The following is a 25,660-nucleotide window of genomic DNA, read 5'->3' on the forward strand; positions in this document are numbered from 1 at the left end:
ACCATCTGTAACCTCCTCCAGCCCTGCAATCCTCCCACCATCTGTAACCTCCTCCAGCCCTGCAATCCCTCCAATCTTGCAATCCTCCCACCATCTGTAACCTCCTCCAGTCCTGCAATCCCCCACCATCTGTAACCTCCTCCAGTCCTGCAATCCTCCCACCATCTGTAACCTCCTCCAGTCCTGAAATCCTCCCACAATCTGTAACCTTCTCCAGCCCTGCAATCCCTCCACCATCTGTAACCTCCTCCAGCCCTGCAATCCCCCCACCATCTGTAACATCCTCCAGTCCTGCAATCCCCCACCATCTGTAACCTCCTCCAGCCCTGCAATCCTCCCACCATCTGTAACCTCCTCCAGCCCTGCAATCCCCCCACTATCTGTAACCTCCTCCAGCCCTGCAATCCTCCCACCATCTGTAACCTCCTCTAGTCCTGAAAAACCTCCACCATCTGTAACCTCCTCCAGCCCTGCAATCCTCCCACCATCTGTAACCTCCTCCAGCCCTGCAATCCCTCCAATCTTGCAATCCTCCCACCATCTGTAACCTCCTCCATCCCTGCAATCCCACCACCATCTGTAACCTCCTGCAGCCCTGCAATCCTCCCACCATCTGTAACCTCCTGCAGCCCTGCAATCCTCCCACCATCTGTAACCTCCTACAGCCCTGCAATCCTCCCACCATCTGTAACCTCCTCCAGCCCTGCAATCCCCCCACTATCTGTAACCTCCTCCAGCCCTGCAATCCTCCCACCATCTGTAACCTCCTACAGCCTTGCAGTCCCTCCACCATCTGTAACCTCCTCCAGCCCTGCAATTCCCCCACCATCTGTAACCTCCTCCAGCCCTGCAATCCTCCCACCATCTGTAACCTCCTCCAGCCCTGCAATCCTCCCACCATCTGTAACCTCCTCCAGTCCTGAAATACCTCCACCATCTGTAACCTCCTACAGCCTTGCAATCCCCCCACTATCTGTAATCTCCACCAGCCCTGCAATCCTCCCATCTGTAATCCCCTCCAGCCCTGCAACCCTCCCACCATCTGTAACCTCCTCCAACCCTACAATGCCTCCAGTCCTGCCATCCCCCCACCAACTGTAACCTCCTCCAGTCCTGCAATACTCCCACCATCTGTAACCTCCTCCAGCCCTGCAATCCTCCCACCATCTGTAACCTCCTCCAGTCCTGCAATCCCCCACCATCTGTAACCTCCTCCAGCCCTGCAATCCTCCCACCATCTGTAACCTCCTCCAGTCCTGCAATCCTCCCACCATCTGTAACCTTCTCCAGCCCTGCAATCCCTCCACCATCTGTAACCTCCTCCAGCCCTGCAATCACTCCACCATCTGTTACCTCCTCCAGTCCTGAAATACCTCTACCATCTGTAACCTCCTCCAGTCCTGAAATACCTCCACCATCTGTAACCTCCTCCAGCCCTGCAATCCCCCCACTATCTGTAACCTCCTCCAGCCCTGCAATCCTCCCACCATCTGTAACCTCCTCTAGTCCTGAAAAACCTCCACCATCTGTAACCTCCTCCAGCCCTGCAATCCTCCCACCATCTGTAACCTCCTCCAGCCCTGCAATCCCTCCAATCTAGCAATCCTCCCACAATCTGTAACCTCCTCCAGTCCTGCAATCCCCCACCATCTGCAACCTCCTCCAGTCCTGCAATCCTCCCACCATCTGTAACCTCCACCAGTCCTGAAATCCTCCCACAATCTGTAACCTTCTCCAGCCCTGCAATCCCTCCACCATCTGTAACCTCCTCCAGCCCTGCAATCCCCCCACCATCTGTAACCTCCTCCAGTCCTGCAATCCCCCACCATCTGTAACCTCCTCCAGCCCTGCAATCCTCCCACTATCTGTAACCTCCTCCAGCCCTGCAATCCTCCCAACATCTGTAACCTCCTCCAGTCCTGCAATCCCCCACCATCTGTATGCTCCTCCAGTCCTGTAATCCTCCCACCATCTGTAACCTCTTCCAGCCCTGCAATCCTCCCACCATCTGTAACCTCCTCCAGCCCTGCAATCCCTCCACCATCTGTAACCTCCTCCAGCCCTGCAATTCCCCCACCATCTGTAACCTCCTCCAGTCCTGCAATCCCCCACCATCTGTAACCTCCTCCAGCCCTTCACTCCCGCACCATCTGTAACCTCCTCCATCCTGCAATCCCCCCACCATCTGTAACCTCCTCCATCCTGCAATCCCCCCACCATCTGTAACCTCCTCCACCCCTGCAATCCCCCACCATCTGTAACCTCCTCCAGTCCTGTAATCCTCCCACCATCTGTAACCTCCTCCAGCCCTGCAATCCCCGCACCATCTGTAACCTCCTCCAGCACTGCAATCCCTCCACCATCTGTAACCTCCTCCAGCCCTGCAATCCCCCCACCATCTGTAACCTCCTCCAGTCCTGCAATCCCTCCACCATCTGTAACCTCCTCCAGCCCTGCAATCCCCCACCATCTGCAACCTCCTCCAGCCCTGCAATCCTCCCACCATCTGTAACCTTCTCCAGTCCTGCAATCCCCCACCATCTGCAACCTCCTCCAGTCCTGCCATCCTCCCACCATCTGTAACCTCCTCCAGCCCTGCAATCCTCCCACCATCTGTAACCTTCTCCAGTCCTGCAATCCTCCCACCATCTGTAACCTCCTCCAGTCCTGCCATCCTCCCACCATCTGTAACCTCCTCCAGCCCTGCAATCCCCCATCTGTAACCTCCTCCAGCCCTGCAATCCCCCACCATCTGTAACCTCCTCCATCCTGCAATCCCCCCACCATCTGTAACCTCCTCCAGCCCTGCAATCCCTCCAGCATCTGTAACCTCCTCCGTGCTGCAATCCCTCCACCATCTGTAATCTTCTCCAGCCCTGCAATCCCCCACCATCTGTAACCTCCTCCAGCCGTGCAATCTCCCCACCATCTGTAACGCCTCCAGTCCTGCAATCCCTCCACCATCTGTAACCTCCTCCATCCCTGCAATCCCCCACCATCTGCAACCTCCTCCAGCCCTGCAATCCCCCACCATCTGTCACCTCCTCCAGTCCTGCAATCCCTCCACCATCTGTAACCTCCTCCAGCCCTGCAATCCCCCCGCCATCTGTAACCTCCTCCAGCCCTGCAATCCCTCCACCATCTGTAAGCTCCTCCAGCCCTACAATCCCTCCACCATCTGTAACCTCCTCCATCCTGCAATCCCCCCACCATCTGTAACCTCCTCCATCCTGCAATCCCCCACCATCTGTAACCTCCTCCCGCCCTGCAATCCCTCCACCATCTGTAACCTCCTCCGTCCTGCAATCCCTCCACCATCTGTAATCTCCTCCAGCCCTGCAACCCCCCACCATCTGTAACCTCCTCCAGCCCTGCAAGCCTCCACCATCTGTAACCTCCTCCAGCCCTGCAATCCCTCCACCATCTGTAACCTCCTCCATCCTGCAATCCCCCACCATCTGTAACCTCCTCCAGCCCTGCAATCCCTCCACCATCTGTAACCTCCTCCATCCTGCAATCCCCCCACCATCTGTAACCTCCTCCATCCTGCAATCCCCCCACCAACTGTAACCTCCTCCAGCCCTGCAATCCCTCCACCATCTGTAACCTCCTCCGTCCTGCAATCCCTCCACCATCTGTAATCTCCTCCAGCCCTGCAACCCCCCACCATCTGTAACCTCCTCCAGCCCTGCAATCCTCCACCATCTGTAACCTCCTCCAGCCCTGCAATCCCCCTCCATCTGTAACCTCCTCCAGCCCTGCAAGCCTCCACCATCTGTAACCTCCTCCAGCCCTGCAATCCCCCCACCATCTGTAACGCCTCCAGTCCTGCAATCCCTCCACCATCTGTAACCTCCTCCATCCCTGCAATGCCCCACCATCTGCAACCTCCTCCAGCCCTGCAATCCCCCACCATCTGTATCCTCCTCCAGTCCTGCAATCCCCCCACCATCTGTAACCTCCTCCAGCCCTGCAATCCCCCCACCATCTGTAACCTCCTCCAGCCCTGCAATCCCTCCACCATCTGTAACCTCCTCCAGCACTGCAACCCCCCACCATCTGTAACCTCCTCCAGCCCTGCAATCCCCCACCATCTGTAACCTCCTCCAGCACTGCAATCCCCCATCTGTAACCTCCTCCAGCCCTGCAATCCCCCACCATCTGTAACCTCCTCCAGCCCTGCAATCCCTCCACCATCTGTAATCTCCTTCAGCCCTGCAGTCCCTCCCAACCACCAAATTCTCGCTCTTCCTCCAACTCTGTTCACCTGTACATTTTGCCCTCTCATCACCCCATCTGTGTCGGCCGTACTTTGAATTGCCCAACTTTCTGCTTTCTGCTTCGCCTTCCTGAAACCTCTCAACCTCCTTCTTCTCAATTTGGACCCTCCTATAATTTAGAGCTTTGACCAATATTTTGTCCGCTGCTGCTGCTTCCTCCTTTATTCAGCGTCGATCTTTTGTCTGGCTCAACTTCTATGAAGTGCCTTGGGATGTATTTTGATGTTTAAAATGCTATGGAAATGTCAGTTATTGTTGTGTTTTTATGATACCAGTGTCAGTACGAGTGAAACAGCCGAGAAGTGAATTTCACTTTGTCTCAAACTTGGTTAGAAATGAATGCTGGAGAATAACTGGAACTGTACATCAATGATTTAGACGTGAATAAGGAGGTACAATAAGTAATTTGCAGATGACATGAAAATTGGTAGTGTTGTTAATAGTGAGGAGGAAAGCCTTAGATGGGCTGGTAAGATGGGCAGAGCAGTGGCAAATGGACTAACAAGGCAAGGGAATATACAATGGATGGTCGGACCCTTGGAAGTAGAGAGTGTCAGAGGGACCTTGGTGTACTGGTCCGGAGATCACTGAAGGCAGCAGCACAGGTAGATAAGGTGGTTAGGAAGGCATATGGATACTTGTCTGTATCAGCCAAGGCAGAGAATATAAGAAGAGGGAGGTTATGATGGAGCTGTATAAAACGCTAGTTAGTTCACAGCTGGAGTACTGTGTACAGTTCTGGGCACCACACTATATTAAGGATGTGATTGCACTGGAGAGGGTGCAGAGGAGATTCACCAGGATGTTGCCTGGGCTGGAGCATTTCAGCTATGAAGAGAGACTGAAAAGGCTAGGGTTGGTTTCCTCAGAGCCGAGAAGGCTGAGGAGGGACATGATTGAGGTGTTCAGGATTATGAGGGGCATTGATAGGTTAGATAGGAGGAAACTTTTTCATTTAGTGGAGGGGTCAATAACCAGGGGTCATAGATTTAAGGCAAGGGGCAGGAGGTTTAGAGGGGATTTGAGGAAAAAAATGTTCACCGAGGGTGGTTGGAATCTGGAACGCACTGCCTGAAGAGGTGGTAGAGACAAGAACCCTCACAACATTTAAGTAGTATTTAGATGAGCACTTGAAATGCCATACCATGCAAGGCTACGGGCCAAGTGCTGGAAAATGGGATTAGAATAGTTAGGTGCTTGATAGCCAGCACAGACACGATGGGCCGAAGGGCCTGTTTCTCTGCTGTATAATGCTATGACTCTATGTAGTTTGGTGAAATTACTGATCTGAGACTGAATCACTGAGCAAACGCAGCTTAACAAGAGCATTATCAATAAAAAAAATGACAGACGCAGAATGAGATATCACAGCACAGGACTTACCTGGGAACAGAGCGGTGCAGTGACTGGCGGACCTGTGTGGAAGCTGATCCAGAACGGCGGCTGTAAGTAATGACCAGGACTCGAGGCCCTCATTCACTTACCTGGGAGCAGAGCGGTGCAGTGACTGGCGGACCTGTGTGAAAGCTGATCCGGAGCGGTGGCTGTAAGTAATGACCAGGACTCGAGGCCCTCATTCACTTACCTGGGAGCAGAGCGGTGCAGTGACTGGCGGACCTGTGTGGAAGCTGATCCGGAGTGGTGGCTGTAAGCAAAGAGCAGGACTCGAGGCCCTCATTCATTTACCTGGGAACAGAGCGGGGCAGTGACTGGCGGACCTGTGTGGAAGCTGATCCGGATCGGTGGGTGTAAGTAAAGAGCAGGACTCGAGGACCTCATTCACTTCCCTGGGAGCAGAGCGGGGCAGTGACTGGCGGACCTGTGTGGAAGCTGATCCGGAGCGGCGGCTGTAAGTAAAGAGCAGGACTCGAGGCCCTTATTCACTGACCTGGGAACAGAGCGGGGCAGTGACTGGCGGACCTGTGTCTCTCAGCGCGCATTGAAACTCGAAAAGCGGAAAAGAAACTTAGTGACATCATGGGAATTCTGCAAGGTGATTTGTTGGGTAAGTAACAGCTGTTAATGTATTTAAATTGCTTAAAAAAGGGGAAGGTTTTTTTAAAAAACACAAGTGATAAGGTGAGTGGTACTACTTAAATTAGAGTAATTTATTCAGGACTTTCGATTGTAGTGGGTAGTGTTTGGAGCAGAACAAGGCCCCTAGTGTAATTAGTATTTTTTAAAGGGAGTAACTAAATTAATTTAAAGGTAAGTCATGACAGGAGAGCTCAGCCCTGTGGTATACTCCTCCTGCACTATGTGGGAAATCAGGGATGCTTCCAGTGTCCCTGACGACCATGTGTGCAGGAAGTGTATCCATCTGCAGCTACTGACTGCCCGCATTACAGAGCTGGAGCTGCGGGTAGATTCACTGTGGAGCATCTGTGATGCTGAGGACGTCGTGGATAGCACGTTCAGAGAGGTGATCACATCGCAGGTAATGGCTGCACAGGCAGAAAAGTGATGGGTGACCACCAGGCGGAGTAGTAGGTGCAGGCAGGTAGTGCAGGTGTCCCCTGTGGCCATCACCGTCTCAAACAGATTAGATTAGAGATACAGCATTGACACAGGCCCTTCGGCCCACCGAGTTTGTGCCGAACATCAACCACCCATTTATACTAATCCTACACTAATCCCATATTCCTACCAAACATCCCCACCTGTCCCTATATTTCCCTACCACCTACCTATACCAGTGACAATTTATAATGGCCAATTTACCTATCAACCTGCAAGTCTTTTGGCTTGTGGGAGGAAACCGGAGCACCCGGAGAAAACCCACGCAGACACAGGGAGAACTTGCAAACTCCACACAGGCAGTACCCAGAATCAAACCCGGGTCCCTGGAGCTGTGAGGCTGCGGTGCTAACCACTGCGCCACTGTGCCGCCCTTTGGATACTGTTGGTGGGGGTGGGGGGGGGGGGATGACTTCCCAAGGGAAAGCAGCAACAGCCAGGTCCATGGCACCAAGGATGGCTCTGCTGCACCGCAGGGGAGGAAAAGGCAGGGAAGAGCTATAGTGACAGGGGATTCTATCGTAAGGGGTACAGATTGGCGTTTCTGTGGCCGCAACCTTGACTCCAGGATGGTATGTTACCTCCATGGTGCTCAGGTCAAGGATGTCACGGAGCAGCTGCAGGACATTCTGAAGGAGGTGGGTGAGCAGCCAGGGGTCATGGTACACATTGGTACCAACGACATAGGTAGAAAAAGGGATGAGGTCCTGCAACAAGAATTTAGGGAACTATGTAGCAGATCAAAAAGCAGGACCTCTAAGGTTGTAATCTCTGGATTACTCCCAGTGTCACGTGCTAGTGAGTTCAGAAATAGGAGGATAGAGCAGATGAATGCATGGCTGAAGAGATGGTGCAGGAGGGAGGGCTTTAGTTTCCTGGATTACTGGGTCTATTTCTGTCAAAGGTGGGACCTGTCCAAGTTGGACGGGTTGTACCTGAACTGGAATGGGACAAGCATCCTCGCTGGGAGATTTGCTAGTTCTGTTGGGGCGGGGGGAGGGAGGTGGTTTAAACTGATTTGGCAGGGGGATGGGATACAGAGTAGAGGTACAGTAGGGGGTAATATAGAACAGAAACTGAGGCTGTCTGGAAGGCAGAGCAAATATAGACCTGGTAAGGCACAAGGGAAAAATGCAAGGTTGGATTGCATCTATTTGAATGCAAGGAGTCTTACTAGTCAGGCAGATGAATTGAGGACATTGATTAGCACATGGGATTATGATATTATTGCAATCACAGAGACATGGTTGAGGGAGGGACAGGACTGGCAGCTCAATATTCCAGGGTATAGAATCTTCAGGTGTGACAGGGGAAGGGATAAAAGAGGAGGTGGTATTACACTATTGATCAAGGCGTCAATTACTGCAGTAAGGAGGGATGACATCTTGGAAGGTTCCTCAAATGAGGCCATTTGGGTAGAACTTAAAAACAAAAAGGAGGCAATCACTTGGCTGGATGTTTACTGCAGGCCTCCAAACAGTCAGGAAGAGATAGAGGAGCAGATATGCAGGCAATTCTCTGAGAGGTGTGAAAATAATAGGGTAATAATAGTAGGAGATTTCAACTTCCCCAATATTAACTGGGATAGTCTTCGTGCAAAAGGCTTAAAGGGGGCCGAATTCTTAAAATGCATACAGGAGAGCTTTTTGAGCCAGTACATAGAAAGTCCTGCAAGGGAAGGGGCAGTACTGGACCTAATCCTAGGGAATGAAGCCAGTCAAGTGGGAGAAGTGTCAGTGGGGGAGCATTTCGAGGATGGCAGATCCCAAGCTGAAAACAGCAGAGGCCCCAGAAGAGTATAGAATGTGTCAGGTGGCTCTTAGAAAAGTAATTAGGAGAGCGAAGAGGGGGCATGAAAAAACATGGCGGGCAAGATAAAGGAAAATCCCAAGGCGTTTTATAAGTATATTAGGGGTAAGAAGATAACCAGGGAAAGAGTAGGGCCCATTAGGGACCAACGTGGCAATCTTTGTGTGGAGCCAGAGGACACAGGTGAGGTTTTAAATGACTGGTGTTCACTATGGAGAAGGATGATGTCGGTGTAGAGATCAGGGAGGGGGATTGTGATGTACTTGAATATATTAGCATTGAAAGGGAGGAAATATTAGCTGTTTAAGCGGGCTTAAAAGTGGATAAATCCTCAGGCCCAGATAAGATGTATCCCAGTCTGTTATGTGAGGCAAGGGAGGAGATAGCAAGGGCTTTGTCACAAATTTTCAATCCTCTCTGGCCACAAGACAGGTACCAGAGGACTGGAAGACAGCGAATGTGGTACCATTATTCAAGAAGGGTTTTAGGGATAAACCAGGTAATTACAGGCCGGTGAGTCGAGCATCAGTGGTTGGGAAAATATTGGAAAAAGTTCTGAGGGACAGGATTAATCTCCACTTGGAGAGGCAGGGATTAATCAGGGATAGTCAGCATGGCTTTGTCAGGGGGAGATCGTGACTAACTAACTTGATTGAATTTTTCGAGGAGGTGACTAGATGTGTCGATGAAGGGAAAGCAGTTGATGTAGTATACATGGATTTCAGTAAAGCTTTTGATCAGATCTCCGCATGGGAGATTGGTCAAGAAGGTAAGAGCCCATGGGAGCCAGAGCAATTTGGCAAATTGGATCCAAAATTGGCTTAGTGGCAGGAGGCAGATGGTAATGGTCGAGGGCTTGTTTTGCGATTGGATGCCTGTGACCAGTGGTGTACCACAGGGATCGGTGCTGGGACCCTTGCTGTTTGTAGTGTACATTAATGATTTAGACATGAATATAGGAGGTATGAACAGTAAGTTCGCAGATGACACGAAAATTGGTGGTGTTGCAAATAGTGAGGAGGAAATCCTTAGATTACAGGGAGATATAGATGGGTTGTAAGATGGGCGGAGCAGTGGCAAATGGAATTTAATCCTGAAAGGTGTGAGGTAATGTATTTTGGGATGACTAACAAGGCAAGGGAATACACAATGGATGGTAGGACCCTAGGAAGTACAGAGGGCGGCACAGTGGCGCAGTGGTTAGCACCACAGCCTCACAGCTCCAGTGACCCGGGTTCAATTCTGGGTACTGCCTGTGTGGAATTTGCAAGTTCTCCCTGTGTCTGCGTGGGTTTCCTCCGGGTGCTCCGGTTTCCTCCCACAGCCAAAAGACTTGCAGGTTGATAGGTAAATTGGCCATTATAAATTGTCCCTAGTATAGGTAGGTGGTAGGGGAATATAGGGAAGGTGGGGATGTGGTAGGAATATGGGATTAGTGTAGGATTAGTACAAATGGGTGGTGAATGGTCGGCACAGACTCGGTGGGCCGAAGGGCCTGTTTCAGTGCTGTATCTCTAAAAAAAAAGTCAGAGGGACCTTGGTGTACTTGTCCATAGTTCACTGAAGGCAGCAGCACAGCTAGATAAGGTGGTTAGGAAGGCATATGGGATATTTGCCTTTATTAGCCGAGGCATAGAATATAGGAGCAGGGAGGTTATGATGGAGCTGTATAAAACGCTAGTTAGGCCACAGCTGGAGTACTGTGTACAGTTCTGGTCACCACACTATAGGAAGGATGTGATTGCACTGGAGAGGGTGCAGAGGAGATTCACTAGGATGTTGCCTGGGCTGGAGCATTTCAGCTATGAAGAGAGACTGGATAGGCTAGGATTGTTTTCCTTGGAGCTGAGAAGGCTGAGGAGGGACATGATTGACGTGTACAAGATTATGAAAGGCATTGATTGATAGGTTAGATAGGAAGAAACTTTTTCCCTTGGTGGAGTGGTCAAGAACCAGGGGGCATAGATTTGGGGTAAGGGGCAGAAGATTTGAGAAAACATTTTTTCACCCAGCGGGTGATTGGAATCTGGAACACACTGCCTGAAGAGGTGGTGGAGGCAGGAACCCTCACAACATTTAAGAAGTATTTAGATGAGCACTTGAAACGCCATCGCATACAGGGCGATGGGCCAAGTACAGGAATATGGGATTAGAATAGTTAGGTGCTTTATGTCTGGCACGGACACGATGGGCTGAAGAGCCTGTTTCTGTGCTGAAAACTCGATATCTCTAGGACCAAAGTTTGGTCAAAGAGGTTGGTTTTAAGGAGAATCTTAAAGGAGGAGAGAGTGCCAGTGCAGTGGAGAAGATTAGGAAGAGAAATCCAGAGTTTAGGGCCTTGGTAGCTGAAGGCACTGCTGCCAATGGTGGAACATTGTTTTTTTATTTAGAGATACAGCACTGAAACAGGCCCTTCGGCCCACCGAGTCTGTGCCGACCAACAACCACCCACTTATACTAACCCTACAGTAATCCCATATGCCCTACCACCTACCTACAATAGGGGCAATTTATAACAGCCAATTTACCTATCACCTGCAAGTCTTTGGCATGTGGGAGAAAACCCACGCAGACACAGGGAGAACTTGCAAACTCCACACAGACAGTACCCAGAATTGAACCCAGGTCCCTGGAGCTGTGAGGCTGCAGTGCGAGCCACTGTGTCGCCCATGTGCATCCTGATTTTAAATGTGCCAGATTTGGAGGAGTGCCGAGGTATCGAAGGCTTGTAAACTGGATCAAGTTACAAAGATAGGAAGGGCGAGGCTGTGGAGGGATTTGAAAAGTAAAGATGAGGATTATAAAATTGAGGTGTTTTCGGACTGGAAGGCAATGTACATCAGCGACCACAGGTGATGGGGAAATGAGACTTGGTGTGAGTTAGGATAGGAGCAGCAGAGTTTAGGAATAGTGGTGAGGTAAAGCTGGGTGTCATTGACAAGAACATAGGAGCGGGTGGAGGCTATTCAGTCCATCGAGCCTGCCACACAATTCTGTATGATCATGGCTGCTCATCCTTCAATGCCCTTTTCTCACACTATCCCCATATCCCATTATGTCATTTGTATTTAGAAATCTGTCAATCTTTGCTTTAAACATGCTCAATGACTGAGCTTCCACAGCTTTCTGGGGCAGAGAATTCCAAAGATTCACAACTCTCTGAGTAAAGAAATTTAGTTTAGTTTTAGTTTAGAGATACAGCACTGAAACAGGCCCTTCGGCCCACCGACTCTGTGCCGACCATCAACCTCCCATTTATACTAATCCTACACTAATCCCATGTTCCTACCACATCCTCACCTGTTCCCATATTCCCCTACCACCTACCTATACTAGGGGCAATTTATAATGGCCAATTTACCTATCAACCGGCAAGTCTTTTGGCTTGTGGGAGGAAAGCGGAGCAGCCGGAGAAAACCCAAGCAGACACAGGGAGAACTTGCAAACTCCACACAGGCAGTACCCAGAATTGAACCCGGGTCGCTGGAGCTGTGAGGCTGCAGTGCTAACCGCTCCTCATCTCTGTCCTAAGTGGCTTCCCCTTATTTTAAAATTGTGTCCCCTGGTTCTGGACTCCCCAACTAGGGGAAACATCTGAGCTGCATCTCCCCTGTCTATCCCTTTAAGTATTTTGTCAGTTTCAATGAGATTACCTCTCATCCTTCGAAACTCTGGAGAATACAGGCCCAGTTTCCCCAGTCTCTTCACAGGACAGTCCCACCATCTCGACAGCAAGTCTGGTTAATCTTTGTTGCACTCCCTCTATGGCAGTAATATCCTTCCTATGGTAAGGGGACCAAAACTGCACACAGTACTCCAGGTGCAGTCTAACCAAGGTTCTATATAGTTGAAGCGAGACTTCACTACTCCTGTACTCAAATCCTCTTGCGATAAAGACTATCAGACCATTAGCCTTCTTAATTTCTTGCTGCACCTGCATGTTAGCTTTCAGTGACTTATTGACAAGGACACCCAGGTCCCTTTGTACATCTACACTTTCTAATCTCTTACCATTTAAGAAATACTTTCTACATCCATTCCTCCTACCAAAGTGGATAACCTCATGTTTCCACATTATATTCCATCTGCCACGTTCTTGCCCACACACTAAGTCTGTTGAAATTCCCTTGAAGCCACTTTGCATCTTCCTCAAAACACACATTCCCACCTAGTTTTGCATCATCCGTGAACTTGGAAATATTACATTTGATCCCCACATCCAAATCATTGATATATATTGTGAAAAGCTGGGGCCCAAGCACTGATCCCTGCAGTACACCACTATTCACAGCTTGCCAACACGAGAATGACCCGTTTATTCCTACTCTTTGCTTTCTTCCAGCTAACCAATCCTTAATCCATGCCAGTATATTACCGAAGAAGGGTCACTGACCCGAAACATTAACTCTGCTTCTCTTTCCACAGATGCTGCCAGACCTGCTGAGTGATTCCAGCATTTCTTGTTTTTGTTCCAGTATATTACCTCTTATTTCATGTGCTTTAATTTTGCTAACGAATCTCTTGTGGAGAACTTTATCAAAAGCCTTCTGAACTCCACATATACCACATCCACCAACTCCCTTTATCAATTCTGTTAGTAACATCCTCAAAAAACTCCAACAGGTTCATCAAACATGATTTCCCCTTCATCTATCCATGTTGACTATGCCCAATCAGATCTTTATTGTACAAGTGTCCATTTTATCGTATCCTTTTGCATAGATACTAGCATTTTCCCAATGACTGATGTAAGGCGAACAGGTCTGTAATTCCCTGTTTTCTCTCTCCCTCCCTTCTTAAATAGTGGGGTGACATTTGCAACTTTCCAATCTGCAGGAACTGCTCCAGCATCCATAGAAGTTTGCAAGATGATCACCAATGCATCCACTATCTCCATAGCTACCTCTTTCAACACTCTTGGATGTAGAATATTAGGTCCTGGGGACTTATCGACCTTCAGCCCCGTTAAGTTCTCCAATGCAACCTTCTTATTAATACGAATACTAATTTCCTTCAATTCCTCATTCCCCCTAATCCCTTGGATCTGTAATTCTGGGAGATTTCTTGTATCTTCCTTAATGAAGACAGACACAATGTAATCATTTAGCTTCTCTGCCATTTCTCTGTTCCCCATGATAAATTCTCCAGACTCTGCCTGTAATGGACCCACATTTGTCTTAGCCAAACATTTACTTTTCAATGTCTCTGTGAAGCCTAATCCTATGTTTTTGGTTGATGTCACTGAGAGGCAGCAAATTGATGAGAAATAGAAGGAGACCAATGATAGATCATTGGGTGACTCCAGAGGTAACGGTGTGGGAGCAGGAAGAGAAGCCACTGCCAGTGATTCTCTGACTATGATTTGATAGATAAGAATTAAACCAGGAACCACTGACACAGTTCCACCCAGCTGGCCGATGGAGGAGGATGTTGTGGTCAACTGTGTCAAAGGCTGCAGACAGGTTGAGAAGGATTACAGTAAATCATTTACCACTGTCGGAGTCACAGAGGATGTTATTTGTGACTGTGATAAAAGCTGTTTCAGTACTGTGGCACTGGTGGAAATTTGATTGGAGGGATTCAGACATGGAGTTCCAGGAAAGATGGGCACGACAACATGTCCAAGGATTTTGGAGAGCAAAGGGAGGCTGGAGATGGATTTTTTGAGGAGGGAGTGGTTACTGTCGTGCATCTTTTAGATGGTACACACTGCTGCCAGTGTACACTGGTGATGGAGGGAGTGAATGTTTAAAGTGGTGGATGAGGTGTTGATCAATCTGACTGCTTTGTCTTGGATGGTATCGAGCTTCTTGAGTGTTGTTGGAGCGGCACTCATCCTTGCAAGTGGAGAGTATTCCATCAGATTCCTGATTGTAGACAGTGAGCAGGCTTTGGGGTGTCAGGAGGTGAGTTACTCGCTGCAGAATTCCCAGCCTCCGACCTGCTCTTGTAGCTACAGTATTTATGTTGCTGCTCCAGTTCAGTTTCTGGTCAATGGTAACTCCCAGGATGTTGGTGGTGGTGGTATGGGGTATTCAGTGATGGTGGTGCTGTTGAACATCAATGGGTGGTGGTTAGATTCTCTCTTGTTGGAGATGGCCATTACCTGGTGCTTGACAGGTGTGAATGTTACTTGCCATTTACTGCCTAAGCCTGAATGTTGTCCAGGTCTTGCCTGCGGTCACGGACTGCTTCAGTATCTGAGGAGTTGTGAATGGTACTGAACACAGTGTAATCATCAGCAAACATCCCCACTCCTGACCTTATGATGGAGGAAGGGTCATTGATGAGGAGTTGAAGATGGTTGGGCCTGGGACACTTCCCTGAGGAACTCCTGCAGCCTATGGTGCAACGTAACAGTGCGTGAACATTTATGTAATAGTGATAATAATATGATTGAGTTGAATTAGTGATTTGAAAGGGAGAAGTGCGAAGCAGCTGCTAAAATTCCAGATTTAGGTAAGGCTGACTTCAATTTGATGAGACAGAGATTGTCAACAGTAAACTGGCAAATCTGTTAATGGGTAAAATGATAGCGAATCAGTGGGAGGTGTTAAAAAAAAGAATTTGTGATACAGAACCAGTTTATACCCCTCAGGCCACACTCGATCAAATGCTGCCTTGATGTCAAGGCCAGTCACTGTCACCTCACCTCTGGAGTTCAGCTTGTTTGTCCATGTTTGGATCACAGCTGTAATGAGGTCAGGAGCCGAGCGGTTCTGGTGGAACCCAAACTGAACATCAGAACTGTCAATGATACCTTCCATAACTTTGCTGATGATTGTAATATTCTGCTTCCATCTACACTGCTTATAATGCCGCCTATCTGTGTGTCATCAGTAAACCTGGATATGTGGCTTTCTAATCTGTTATCTAAGTTGCTAATACATACAGTGAATAGTTGAGGTCCCAGTACAAACCTTGCAGGACACCACTAGTCATATCCTGCCAATCAGATTACCTGCCCATTATCCCGTGAATAGACAAAACTGTGGTAAATGGATTTCAGTATAGGCAAATGTGAGGTCATCAACTTTCTAAAATGAATAGAGCGGTACTTTCCAAATGGCAAAAAGCTAGAAACAGTGAAGGTCCAAAGAAACTTGGAAATCCATTGATCATTAAAATGTCATGAACAGGTACAATAATCAAAAAGGCTAATGGAATACTGACCTTTATATCTCGAGGATGAGAATACGACGGGGAAGAAGTTACACTACAGATATACAGAGCCCTGGTTAGACCACACCTGGAGAACTGTGTTCAGTTCTGAACTCCAAACCTTAGGAAGGATCTATTATCCTTGGAAGGAGTATAGCGTAGATTTATCAGAATTATATCTGGATTCCAAGGTTAGATTATGAGAAGAGGTTACACAAACTAGGCTTGTAATCCCTGCTTTTTGCAAAGTTAAGGGGTGATTTGATCAAGGTTTTCAAGATATTAAGGGGAAGAGATGGGGTCAATAGAGAGAAACTATTTCAATGAAATATGGAGTCTAGGACTAGGAGACGTAGTCAAAAAATTAGAACCAGGAGTGAAATTACACAAAACTTCGACACGCAAAGGAACTCTCTTCCACAAACAGCAAGTGATTCTATATCAATTGTTGATTTTAAATCTGAAATTGATAACTTCTTGTTAACCAGGGGTATTAAAGGATATGAGGCAAAGTGGGGTACATAGAATTAGATCACATGTCAGCCAGGATATCACTGGATGATGGAACAGGCTCGAGGGGCTAAAGGACCTACTCCTGTTCCCTCGATGGAATCAATAGGTATACATTAAAAGAATTGAAAGGAAAACAGCACATTTCTTAGCAGGTTTTGCAGACTATCGAGAATGGAGATAAGATGCAGGGGGAGGCCAGAGTTATGGGAAAACTCCTGAAGTCTGTGTTTCAGTTTTGACCTAGTGACCATTTAAAGATACAGGGGATTGTTTGGGGATCTGGAGCTGATAAGTTGCAGGTAAATCATGTGTGACAAACTTGTCCCCTGTTTTTAAGAATTGACTATACAGGTCAGTGGAATGTGATACATGTGGTGTTTCTCTGTTTTCAGAAGTTGTTGGTAATGTGACTCACAGGAGGTTTCAGCTGTTTGGTATCATAGGAAATGTAACAGTCTGGATAGAATACCGATAATGTGTTTAGTTTTCTCCATTTGTGTTCACAGATCTGAACTTCACAATCACTGATTTCCTGACAAAGTGTGATGATTACCAGCTGTTCAAGTTGATGCAATTCTACCGGGACAGACTCGAACAGGCGACTGAAGAAGGGGTGGAGGGACTCAGTCTCATATTAACAGGCGAGGACCATTTCACTGGACAAGAGTATCAAGTAAGTGGGAGGGATACAGAATGAGGTTAATTTGTTCTAATGTCACAGAACTGATAGAATATAGTCACATGGGAGCATAGGAAATGCTGGGTAAAAAATGACCAAGGTCTGACTCGCCTTCTAACATTTGGGCAGTCACATACTGCACTGATAATGGAGTTGTTAATTGTTAACTGATCTTTATCAGCTAGTCTACAACAGACCCAGGTATGTGGAAAAGCCCAGAGGTGGAGAGCTTTGGGAACCAGAGGTCTAAAGTCACCTGTTCCTTCCAAGCATGTTACACTCACCACGTTTGGGTCCAGTGACATAGTGATCATGTTACTGGATTGTTATACCAGAGATCTGGACCAATAATCCAGACACCTGAGCTCAAATCTCACAGTGGCAGTTTGTGGGTTTGAATTCATTAAATAATATTGGATATTCGTCAAAACCCAGCTGGTTCAGTAACATCCTTTAGGGAAGGAAACCTGCCGTCCTTATCCAGCCTGGCCGACCTGTGACTCCAGACACAGTGGTGTGGTTGACTCTTAACTGCCCTTTGAAATGGCCCAGGAAGTCACTCAAACTGCTACAAAAAAGTATAATAGTAAAACCAGGTGGACCGACCAGAATCGTATTCAGTTACACAGCCAGTTGACCTTCCAAATTCCTCAGTAACATCTGGAGACTAGGGAAAAAAATTGAAAGAACTTATCCCACAGCTTAGTTAAGCAACAGCCTGATCTAGGTATGATTGAGTCTAACCATCAATCAACATCCGAGACTCCTCCATCACTATTCCTAGGTATGTCCTTTCCCACCAGACAGAACGATGGGAGATGCTGGTCCAGTGATATACAGTAAACAGGGTTGGCCACGAGAGTCCTCAACATTGACTCTGAATCCCGTGAAATCTCATGACCTGAGGTCAGACATGGACGAGGAAACCACTCTCTGATTATTGTCCTCCCTCAGTCGATGTATTTGTATTCCTTCATGTCACGTGGAAGAAGCAAGGGCCCAGAATTTACTCTGGAGGGGGTGAGGGTGGGGAATCTTTAATGTCCGTCAAGAGTGGCTCGGTAGAACCACTCCTGACCGAGCTGGCCAATCCTGAAGGACAAATCTGGCAGACAGGGCATGCAAAGGTTGGCGCGAGAACCAACACAAGGGAAAAAATCTACTTGTCCTCACCCATCTACCTGTCGCAGATGTATCTGTCCATGACCACATTGGTAAGAGTGATCATCACACAGTCCTTGTCACGTTTGGGAACTGAAGACTCCTCCATCATGTTGTGTGCACTACCACCGTTGTAAATGTAATGATACAGAATAGATCTATCATCTAAAACTGAGCATCCATGAGGATGCCACGAGCAGCAGCAGAATTATATTTCACTACGTTCTGTGACCTCATGGCCTGTCGTATCCCTCACTTTACCATTACCATCAAGCCAGGGGACCAACTCTGGTTCAATGAGGAGAGTGGGAGAGCATGACAGGAGCAGCACCAGGCAAACTGAAATTGAGGTGCCAACATAGTGAAGCTACATCACAGGACTACATGCTGAACAGCAGAAGTGGCATGCTGTAAACAGACTAGTGATCCCACAACCAACAAATCATAGAACTTTACAGTCCTGCCACACCCAGTCATATAGTGCAGGACAATTAAACAACTAACTGAAGAGGACGTTCCACAAACATCTGCATCGTCCATAATGGCGGAGCCCAGAGTGCAGAAAACAAAGCTGAAGCATTCGCAGCCATCTTCAGCCAGAAGTTTCAAGTAGATGATCCAGATCGACCTCCTCCTGAGGTCCACACCTTCACAGATGCCGGTCTTCAGCCAGTTTGATTTACCCTACGTGATAAAAGGAATGGCTGAGCGCACTGGACACAGCAAAGTTTATAGGCCCCGATGATATCACATCTCAGCAGTTGTTCCAACACTGGCAGCTGCCTAACAAATTGGAAGAATTGCCCAGTTATGTCCTACTCCACAAAAGCACAACAAATCCAATCCAGTAAATTACTGTCCCACAGGGTACTCGTAATCATCAGCAAAGTGATGGAAGGTGTTTTCGACAATGCTCTCAAGAGGCACTTACCAATAATCTGCTCATCGATGCGCAGTTTGCGTTCCACCACAGACACCCGGCTCCAGACCTCATTAAGGCCTTGGTCCAACCCTGGATAAAAGAACCAAATTCCAGAGGAAAGGAGAGAGTGTTGGCCCTTGACATCAAGACAACATTTGAATGAATAATGAAAGAATAAAAAAAAAAGAAAATTCATGGGATGTGGATGCCTGTGGCCTGGCCAGCACTTATTGCCCATGAGTGTTGTTAGAGCTGCACCCATCCAGGCATTGAAGAGTATTCCATCACACTCCTGACTTGTGCTTTGTAGATGGTGGACAGGCTTTGGGGAGTCAGGAGGTGAGTTACTCGCCTCAGGATTCCTGGCCTCTGACCTGCTCTTGCAGCCACGGTATTTATATAGCTACTCCAGTTCAGTTTCTGGTCAATGATAGTCCCTAGGATGTTGATAGTGGGGCATTCAGCGATGGTAATGCCGTTGAATGTCAAGGGAAGATGGTTAGATTCTCTCTTGTTGGAGATGGTCATTGCCTGGCACTTGTGTGGCGCGAATGTTACTTGCCACTTATCAGCCCAAGCCTGGATATTGTCCAGGTCTTGCTGCATTTCTACACGGACTGCTTCAGTATCTGAGGAGGCACGAATGGTGCTGAACATTGTGCAATCATCAGCGAACATCCCCACTTCTGACCTTATGATTGAAGGAAGGTCATTGATGAAGCAGCTGAAGATGGTTGGGCCGAGGACACTACCCTGAGGAACTCCTGCAGTGATGTCCTGGAGCTCAGATGATTGACCTCCAACAACCACAATCATCTTCCTTTGTGCCAGGTATGACTCCAGCCAGCGGAGGGTTTTCCCCTTGATTCCCATTGACCTCAGTTTCGTGAGGGCTCCTTGATGCCATCCTCGGTCAAATGCTGCCTTGATGTCAAGGGCAGTCACTCTCACCTCACCTCTTGAGTTCAGCTCTTTTCTCCATGTTTGAACCAAGGCTGTAATGAGGTCAGGAGCTGAGTGGCCATGGCGGAACCCAAACTGAGCATCACTAAGCAGGTTGCTGCTAAGCAAGTGCCGCTTGATGGCACTGTTGATGACACCTTCCATCACTTTACTGAGGATTGAGAGTAGGCTAATGGGGCGGTAATTGGCCGGGTTGGAATGTCCTGCCTTTTGTGTACAGGACATACCTGGGCAATTTTCCACATTGCAGGGTAGATGCCAATGTTGTAGCTGTACTGGAACAGCTTGGCTAGGGGTGTGGTAAGTTCTGGAGCACCGGTCTTCAGTACTATTGCCGGAATAAATAAAAAATTACACTAATAGTGCATCTCAAAATGTTATTTTCTGAAATATATCTGTCTAATTCACATTTGAATGAATCAATACTAACTCCAGCTTCCCTAGTGAGTGTGTCCCACAGACTGACTGTTCACTCTGTAATATTGTTACGAGAGATTAGTTGTGAATTTACCCTCCTTGAAGCTCAGGCTGTGTCCTCTGTTTCTACTGTACTGGACAAAGTAAAACAGCAATCATATCACCTCTCAACATTCTCTTTTCCAATGAGGACATTCCCAGATTACACAATAGTTCCTCAATTCCAACCACTCCCTTCTCTCAGTTATTCTACTTCCTCTTTTCAGTAGCAACATTAACGTTTTGTACTGAGTCAATCAGAATTATACAGTCATCTAAGTGCAGTCACATGAATGATTTTAGGAAGTGACAGGATTATCTCATTCTTTCAGCTCAATCTTGCACTGTTAATACACCCCAACATGTAATTTGCTTCCCGGCTGCCACTGAGAATTGTTGCAATGTTAGATCTTCGAATTGCAGATTGTTACAGGATAGAAACCGGGAAATAGGAAAGAAAGGATAAAATGGCAAATACCATGAATCTGAAACAATGTTCTGAAGAGGTGAAAATATTAGTGGATCCGTCAGTATCTGTACAAAGAACAGGGTAGTGGTTCGAGTGTAACTGGAGTCTGGATTGAAAACAAAGGGAAAGAGTTTTAGTCGGATTGGAAAAAAGGAGAGAACAGAGGCAATTGACAGGATTTGGAGGGAAGGCTTGGAGCAAGACATTTACAATTACCACAGACTTCAACATTTTTAACTACGGACCACTGGTGTCCGTGTGCAGACACATTGTCAACTCCTACTGGCCACTGCCTGAGGCTAAGACAGACTGTCTCTGATTTCAGCATCCACCCTCGAGCTGAACTCCATATCCGACATTCTCTCCATCACGATGATCTCCTACTTCTGTCTATGTAACATTGCCAGTCTCTATCCCTACTTCAGCCCATCTCCTGCTGAGCCCTCGTCTATGCTTCCAGACACGACTATTCCAATGTTCTCCTGCCCAGCCTCCCACCTTACACACTCTGTAATCTTCAGCTACTCAGAGTCTGCTGCCTGTACCCTGTCCCCTCCAGGTCCCATTTCTGATATCACATGTGTGCTCACACACCTAGAATGACTTCCAACCCTCAGGCCTTCAATTTAAAATTCATATCCTTCTATTGATATAACTTGATGGTCCTGATGCTTCCTATCACTGTAACCTCCTTCAGTTCTCGTACCACTGGAATTTTCCATTGCTCTGACCCTGACCTCCTGTGCAGCCCTTCCTTCACACCACCACTGGTGGTCAAGATTTCAGTAACCTTGGGTCCCACGCTCTGAAATTCACTCCTGAAACCGATCCCCGTCCCCTCCTTCTTAAAACTGACCTTTTCTTAGGTTTTGGTCACCTGTGCCAATTTATCCTGCTTTATCGCAGGCCCGTTGTCTGATTCTGTCTCTGTGAAACACCTTGGGTTGTTTCTTGACATTAAAAGTCCTATATTAAATGTAATTTGTTGATGGAAGTCCTGACTATCCATTGCTGAATATGTTCTCCCAGTTACTGAGGTTTCATGGTGGCTGCGGATGTACAAAACATTGAGTATCTGACATTTCAATTACTGAGGGGAGTATGTACGGAGCAATTGGATTTTCAGTATTATTATTATTGGTTGATTCTCCTGACTGATAAATCAACAAGGGTTGTTTCGATTGGTTGGTGATAATTTCTCAGACAGTTTTCTCGCTGTTTCCCTCAGTTCAGAATCGTCCTTCCCTGTCACTTGAGTTCTGATTCGCTGCTGTTTTATTTCTGAGTAAATCACAAAGTGTGACCGCAGGAAATAAGTGTGAGAAACAAGTGGATCATATTGTCAATCAGTATCTGATGTCATGTTGGACACTGAAGGACAGAGAAAACTAATCCCATTAAAATACTGCAGATTCTCAGTGATTCCTCACTCTCCTAGAACAATACTTCTGATTTTGAATTTAGTTTTGTCACATTTATTTGCCATTAATGTCTGAATCAAGATGTTTACAGAATATTCAGCCCATGTTCAGAATGGATCAGTACCCGGCCCAGTGACTGCTTTCTGTGCTCAAAACTGAGAATTTAGATATTCATTATTATTCTTTACAGAAAGTCACTGAGCTCGTGGAGAAGGGAAACCGGGCGGACAGTTCCAAACTTCTCCTAAATCTGGTGATGGAGAAAGGCTCTCGGGTCCGAAGGGTGATGTGGAAATCCTTTGTGAAAATGTGCCACAGGTTACCAAAGTTGTACAAAATACTGAAAGAAATACAGGAACTCGGTACGGTAAAATCACACATTGAATTCAACTTCAGATTCAAACACTGCAGAATTTACTGTAATATTACACAAATCTGATTTCATGAAAATTAATTGATTTTAACAGGTTGTGATTCATTTGATTATATGGACATCGCACGAGGTTTATCTGAAATACCCAGTGACCTGAAAGGTAAGTGATGACATGGAGATTTCAAACTGTTTATTTCACTTCCGAGAATCAGAATGATTGACTGTAGCCGTTTGTTTAAGAGATTGACAGAATCTGGGAATCAGAAAATCAAAGGCTGGAGAAACAAGATTGAACATTGTTTGGATTTGTTGTCAATTCTCAAATACTCTGCACAGATTCAAGTTACAATTCATACGACTTTTGTCACATCCTGTAAATATGTGAACATTGTATTTCACTGAATCCAGCTGCTGATCATTATTATTTCTGAAATCTTACACACACCTGGCAGGATCCTGATAAGCTGTGAATCTTAATACAAACCTCCTGTGTGCTGCACGGATGCTCTGGGCTCACAGTAAAGAGCAGTGCCTTGACCCAGATGTTAAGGGTTCCCTGCATCCCAAGCAATATGTCCCACCAAAATGATGAGCAGGAAGAGACCAGATGATCCATCAAACCTAACCAACGCCACGAAGGCTCGACCATTATGGCTAAACTCTTCATCCCTCCCTTACCCCTTACCCCCACAAGACACCACTCCCACAGCCAAGAAAAAACATGGAAAGACCCAGAGTCAATATGGGAAAATGTGCTCGGTAATATTCCTCTCTGAACCCCCCTCTGCCCATTGAAACCAATCTAGGAGATCACATGGACCATATTTTACCTGTAAAAACACTTCTACATGATGAGATCTCTGTCCCAGTCAGGAATCGGTCCAGCTCCCTCTTGAAGGTAAACAGAGAATCAGCAGTCGGCAGCACATTCCAGAGGATCACAATTCTCTGGGGAAGAAGAGGCATCGAACATCCAGTTTATTCCTACATTTACATAGTTTAAATGTGTGTTTGCTGGTCCTCCCAATCTGATAAATTAGAATAATCTATCAACAGAGACTCTATCCAGCCATTCAGTTATTTAATAGACCTCTATCAGGTTGCCTAACAGTCTATGCTGCTCTAAAATAAATAGACCAAGGTCCTTGAGCTTGTCTGAGTAGCTCAGATTCTCTAAAACAGGAATCATTCCTGTAGTTCTCCTCTGGGTCTTTTCCAATGGCACTATATGATCCAATGTGCGAGGGAACAAAACTGAGCATGGTATACAGATGTGATCTGACCAGCGACCTGTTCAGTGTCAAAGTGGTGTCTTTTATACTGAGTGGTTTTGTTAATAACAGCCCAGTACTTTGGTGGCTTTATCTATTGTTTCTCTACATTGGTCATGACCCTTCAGTGATCTGGGCACAATAACACCAAGATCTTTTCTCTCTCTATTGGTCCCTCCCTTTTTATCCCTTCCACGAACTTTCCATTAAGGGATGTCAGCATGATAGGCCTGTAGTTCCCTGGCTCTGATTTGTCTCCTTTTTAACTGTAGGGAAAGAGGTGGAGAAATGTGAAATATTAAAACGTTATCATTTAACAGCACAGAATGAGACATCAGAATGTGTTTGATCCAATCTGAGAATATATGTCGATGTTCACACAATAGAACATTAATCCATGGAGAAATGTGAGGAAAAGACAATGTTCAGGGTGACTGGGAAGTCAGTTATTGGCTAATTTCCTAATGACAGTGAAAGAGAGAATCTCATTCTACTGAAAGAATAATCCTTTAACTCTGGAGTTGTTTTTGAACCCAATGTAATGACTAACAGAAACATATTTTTAATTTCCCAAACCTGCATTATAGGAAACTGGGACCAAAATTAAACAATGCAGTATAATTATTGGTAGAACAGTTCAAATGAACTGTGAATGTTTTCTGCTCTAACATTACACTGAGTGAAGTGGGCAGTAGTTCCATTTCTAATTCTAATCAGTAACAAGGGTGGTGCAGTGACTGGCACCACAGCCTCACGGCTCTAGCGACCTGGGTTCAGTTCTGGGTACTGCCTGCGTGAAGTTTGTAGGTTTCTCCCTGTGACTGTGTGGGTTTCCTCTGGGTGCTCCAGTTTCCTCCCACATGTCAAAGACTTGTGGGTTGATAGGTAAGTCGGCCATTGTTTTAAAAAAAGTCCCTAATTTAGGTAGGTGGTAGGAGAGTTGTGGGGATGGAAAATATGGGATGAATGAAGGATTAGTATAAATGGGTGGTTGATGGTTGGCATGGACTCATTGGGCTGAAGGGCCTATTTCTGTGCTGTATCTCTCCATGACTATGACCAGACTGCTATCAAACCACAATCAATGAATATATGCATGAACTACTGATATTGTTAGCGATTTCTGAAACATAATCTAACAGGAGAATGGTTACAGACAGGAAAATGCCTCTTGGCCCAAATAAGCCTGCCCCTGTTCCAGCAATGAACAAGCCTGCCCCTCCACTCAGTGTATCCACCTTGAATTGTCTCTAGACCCCACTTACACTGTCCCCTTAGTGTCCTTCCCTGGTAACTGGCCCCCTGCTCTATTACCCTTTAGGTGAACAAATTACCCTGATTTACCTTCTTACTTCTGATTGTCAGCCTGTTTCCTGAACTAATGTGAATGCCATTAAAATATTTCAATTTCTACGTCACTTGCCTAAATAAAATATATCAAACTCCCTCACATTCACCTCAACCTAAAATCCTATCAGCTTAAATAACTTTTCAGCATTCTGAGGGGACTGTTCCCTCCGTGACATCCTAATCCACTCCTTACTCACCTGTAACCTCTTTCTTTCCCACAACACCATCTCATTCAGGTACCAGAGATGTAAAACCTTCCTTTTTACTGACTCCATTCCCACCATCTGGTGCCCCAAACACTCCTTCCAGGTGAAA

At 46.8% G+C, this 25,660-nt stretch overlaps 1 protein-coding gene across 1 annotated transcript in view; it reads left to right on the forward strand.

The window, feature by feature from the left end:
* Positions 1–25,660, forward strand: part of LOC137361434 (NACHT, LRR and PYD domains-containing protein 3-like) — a 105,248-nt gene that overhangs the window by 31,649 nt on the left and 47,939 nt on the right. Inside the window, 3 exon segments of the mRNA XM_068026294.1 lie at positions 16,787–16,953; positions 22,542–22,713; positions 22,819–22,884. Coding sequence (XP_067882395.1) covers positions 16,787–16,953; positions 22,542–22,713; positions 22,819–22,884 — 405 coding nt within the window.

This window comes from Heterodontus francisci, unplaced genomic scaffold (assembly GCF_036365525.1).
Source record: "Heterodontus francisci isolate sHetFra1 unplaced genomic scaffold, sHetFra1.hap1 HAP1_SCAFFOLD_106, whole genome shotgun sequence".
Taxonomy (NCBI): domain Eukaryota; kingdom Metazoa; phylum Chordata; class Chondrichthyes; order Heterodontiformes; family Heterodontidae; genus Heterodontus; species Heterodontus francisci.